We start from the raw sequence: 4,484 nt of genomic DNA, 5'->3' as shown, positions 1-4,484 counted from the left end.
TAAAGTTTGTGAGATCAAAGTTTGCATCTTTAGTCAGTATTTTATACAAAAATAACTGAACTTTATCCCAAAATAATTACCCAAGTGTCTCACTGACAAATCTGTACTTATAAAAGCCAAAGAACCGTCAATAAAATAATCAAACCCTCTTAAAAAGTAAATAGTAAAATAGTTTTAAAAATGCAAACAGAAAAAATAGCCATGCTCCCTTTTTCAGCAACTGTCATAACTCTCCAGAATCATATTCATTCCAAAATACTGCTTTATATAAAACCTTTTTTTACTTTGTCTTTCTCACTTATAAACAACACTCTGAGACCAAAATAAACTGAAGACCCTTCTTTGCAATTTCTGCTTTCATCTCACATAACTGGTAAATGCACCACTTGCCTCTTGGAAACTCCCAACAGACATGGTGTTTATTAAACTCCACTCAGCACCTGTAACAGGGAGTGTAAAAATGATTGTTTCAGACTTCCCTGTACCTCTACAGGCCTGAAGAAGCAGCTGCCTCCTTGCAGGAAGACACCATCACAAACCCAAAACCAAATGCGCTTTACATTTAGAGTTCCACTGAATCATTGCTTTCCAAGACCTCCAGTGGCAACGAGTCACCTAAACTATCCTCTGGATCAATGGTGAAGCCCTGGCTTTTTAATGTTTTATGAGCATTCATGAACTTCTGGAGGTACTTAGAGGTATATAGCCAGTGATGCTTCAAGACATCCTCCATCTCATAGCATTTGGACTGCCTGGCATTCATTTTTCGGAACCTCCTGAACAGTTTGTTTCCAGACTCATTTCCTTCACTTGCCCAGGCCCCAATGGACCCATCTCTTTCAATGATTTCAGGAACATGAGCAAGAGTTTTATGGAAATAATTTGTAATCTTGCCTTCATATCTGTACTTGAACTTTGTAGATAGGAGCTCAGCAAAACGCTGTGAATTGTAGCTATACTGGCACAGCAATTCTGGACACTCCTTGGCAGGGCATGAAGATCGCCACACTGGCTTCATCTTCAGATAAAGGTCCATTAGTTCTTTTAGGGCTTCGTGCCTTTCCTCACACTTTATTAATTCACATACTGCTTCTACTGTCTCTTTGGACATGAGCTTTCTAGCAAAATTTCCACTCATCCTCATCACAGGCTTCAAGTTCATCTTCTTCCTGAGGTGTTTGTCAAGAGTCAACTGCCACCTCTTCCTCTCCTCTTTAGACACATCAGGATTCTTGTAAACTTCACCAATCTCCATCTGGAAAATCCTGTAGAATTCTGTTGCGTTGCCAATGTCACAGTGCAATGCATCTATGGAGGGAACAGTCTCAATAAAAGGTTTGGCTGAAACACCCTTCACTCTGTCACGGAGCTCATCAACAGATTCGTGATATGGGTTGGACCTCCATATTTCATATCGTTCCAGATTTTCAGCGTGGCTCCTGGTTATGGAGTGAAAGACCAAATTCTGGGACGCCTCCAGGCGGGTTGCATCACACAGGGTACAAATGTAAGTGGAACCTGAGGCCTCCAGCCCTTCCACTTCCCGCACAAGTTTCTCATCATACCCTGTACCCCTAAAGATGAATTTGAATGTTCTCAGGATGCCTCCCATTTCAAGTAGCAGTTCACTGTTTTTCATAGCCTCTCTTTCTGCTATGAGGGGGCTCAGGATTGCCGTCAGAGTTTCGTGATCCGATTCGTCAGCCAGCATAAGGCACAAGGGCTTGCAACACAACTCTGAATTGGGCTTTACTTCTTCGAAGATCCTCTTGCTTTCATTCCCATGTGCTATAGCAATGTTCATGACTGTGAAAGAAAAGCGAACAGCCTTCTCTGGGACAGCAGGCCCACTTCCATGCTTCTCACTGACATCTCCCATTCCATCACAGGACTCTTTTACTACCACAGTGAAGGGACCGTTCAAATAGTCATCCAGGTTTTTTGCTTTCATGCCTTCCAAGATTTCCTCCTCCATGTCCTTTAAGGCACAAACCAAGGCTGCATCATATCGAAATCTCTTTGCAATTGTGTCTACTGGGTAGTCATCAATTGAGAGTGGCAATCCTGATAGTCCATCTATAATTCCTACTTCTGTGTTAGTGGATACATTTTTCAAGGGAGGTTTCCACTCGAATGGATGATAACCTGGTAGGAGGGCTTTCTCAGCAGTGCGAAGAGCATGCAAAGGCTGGAAGATCTGCCTCCCAGTTACAGCTTTTACCGTTCTATACATTTTATGATATTGGCTACAACTGAGAAACGTGTTGACTCGGATTGCCAGGCAGACAGCAGGGTGAAGTCCAGATCCCCTCCCTTGCATTATAGCCTCCAATTCATCTGCTTGTCTGTGTTCATTTTTTGCTCTTAAAGCTAGCAGGAACAAAGTCATGCATACAGCCTTTATATCGCCACCCTCTTCTTTCTCAGCAAAAGCCTTGACTTGACGTTTCAGTTCTCTCAGACGATGTTTCTGAGCTCTCCTGGTCAAAGACAGGAGATGCTGCCTCGGTCGGCCACCTTTATTTATGTAGCTGTAAAGCTCTCTATCTTTCATCTCCTTGTGGCTGGAGAGGTGTTGGCCATATTTTCCATGCAAGATCTCTTCATCACATTCCTTTACAGGGCATCTTATACCCAGGCTATCAAGGATGTTCAGGAAGGATTTCACTGGGGTTAGCAGATCAGTAGGGAAGCAAGGATACCAGCAGGAGGGGCAATAGCTGCCCATAACCTTGATACATTTAAGGATGCAAGTTCTGCAAAACATGTGTCTACACGTGGTTTCCACTGGATCTGCCAAAATATGCTCACAGATCTGGCAAGAGATGGATTTAATGAAATCTACTGGGTAATCAACTGCAAGCAGCTTGGTGCTGAGATGTATATTCTTGCAATTGACAATCTCTTTCATTACATTTTTGTTGTTTATCTGTGCTTGGCTCTTTACACCTTTGTTTATTCGAGCACGTTCTGCAATGTTCTTCACACGTTTGCCATGCTGTACACTGGGTGGCTGGCTTTTTCTCTTGACTCCTCGACTGGTAGTGTGGCACACATCACAGTTTGAGGAGTGGGGTTGCCACTCCATTGTGCTGTTCCTAGGAAAATATACTTCACATGGAGTATTACTGAATTTTCTATGGATAATACTCCAACAGTTGTGACAAAATCGGGTGGGATGTATAGTATCAACATCCCCTCGCACATCAATCTTAAAAACCTTAGCGATAAGATCTGGCCAAGAGGTTGCTTTTTTCTCTTTCTTTCTCAGAAGCCACAGAGTTTCATCATCCACCGGCCCATGCACTGGATGAGTTCTCTTGTAACAATCAGTTTTAAATGAAACTCCACAGATGCGGCAAAGTTGCTTCAGATTGTTCTGATGAGCATTATTGTCTTTTGTTGTCATGTCATTGGCATCTTTCTCAAGTGCCTGTCTATTGCCCATTAAGTCCATCTTTTCTCCTCTTGGCACTGTTTCATCTTTACACAGTATGATTTCTTTGTTTAAAGAAGCAACCTCTTCTGTCTGATCCTTTTTTATGTGCTGGCTGTCATCAGAAGGCGTTTTTTCAAATGATCTCACTTTAAACAGCTTGAATTTCCATTCAGAAAATTTTGTATACGGATGCTGAATTTCTTCAGGCAGGTCCATTTGTGATGCTACTGACATCTGCAATCTGGCAGAAACCAGATCACCTAAGAAAGAGAAAGAAGCTGTAAGTTAGCTTATCTTCCAAAATTAATAATAATGCCATGGTTTTTAATAGAACAGTTCTATCACTTTAACTGAGAAATGTTTTGAAAATGAGTTACTCATCCAAGACACCTACTGAATTGAGAGGCCCAGACATGACTGTCCACTCAGTATCTCAGATAAGTACCCAAATGTGTTTTGACTTTGATCCTGAGGCATCCACATGTCTATTAGATCACCAATGCACCTTACATAAAGCCTTTAGTCATCCAGTATGAATATCCAAATCTGCCCCTTCCTTCCTATACCTGACTGAGCTTACCATAGGTAAAGCTACTACAGGCAACAGAATTACATTCAGAAAGTTCGCTGACTTTTTTATATGAAACTGAACTTGATTTGTGTCTGACAGATAGAATTCTGTCTGCTTCATGCTGTATTATCTAAATCAGCAAGACCACTGCTCTCACACCTCTTGTTAGTCCTTGATCTGATCTGAAGTGTCTAATACATGCCATTCTACGTGGGCAGAGCAGCACATACTACTTGATCCCACTGTAGACTTCATTAAGGCCCCAGTTTTATAAGATACTTTAGCATGTGCTTAATGAATGTGAGTAGCTCCATTAAAGCAGGAGGAGTGTATCCTCTGTTGATGGAAAGCACTATAGTTCCCTGGCTTTAAAGGAAATACAGCAATTTATACTGGCTGCAGATTTGCTCTAGAGAGAATATTTATGCATTGTAAGTTAGTCGTCTGTTTAAGTACCCTGCTGAGAACTCTGTC

General features: G+C 41.8%; 1 protein-coding gene across 1 annotated transcript; it reads right to left on the bottom strand.

Annotated features, from left to right (window-relative positions):
* Window positions 1-562: 562 nt before the first annotated feature.
* On the bottom strand, window positions 563-3,673 carry RAG1 (recombination activating 1). The gene has a single exon (XM_009461626.1). The coding sequence runs from the start codon at window positions 3,671-3,673 to the stop codon at window positions 563-565; it is 3,111 nt and encodes a 1,036-aa protein (XP_009459901.1).
* Window positions 3,674-4,484: the final 811 nt, after the last annotated feature.

This window comes from Nipponia nippon, unplaced genomic scaffold (assembly GCF_047370975.1).
Source record: "Nipponia nippon isolate SJK-2023a ecotype South Korea unplaced genomic scaffold, ASM4737097v1 scaffold_10, whole genome shotgun sequence".
NCBI classification, from domain to species: domain Eukaryota; kingdom Metazoa; phylum Chordata; class Aves; order Pelecaniformes; family Threskiornithidae; genus Nipponia; species Nipponia nippon.
This window is presented reverse-complemented; position numbering and strand designations above follow the sequence as displayed.

Excerpts from the sequence above, each read along its gene's own strand:
- RAG1 (XM_009461626.1), bottom strand. The coding sequence starts at position 3,673 with ATGTCAGTAGCATCACAAATGGACCTGCCTGAAGAAATTCAGCATCCG.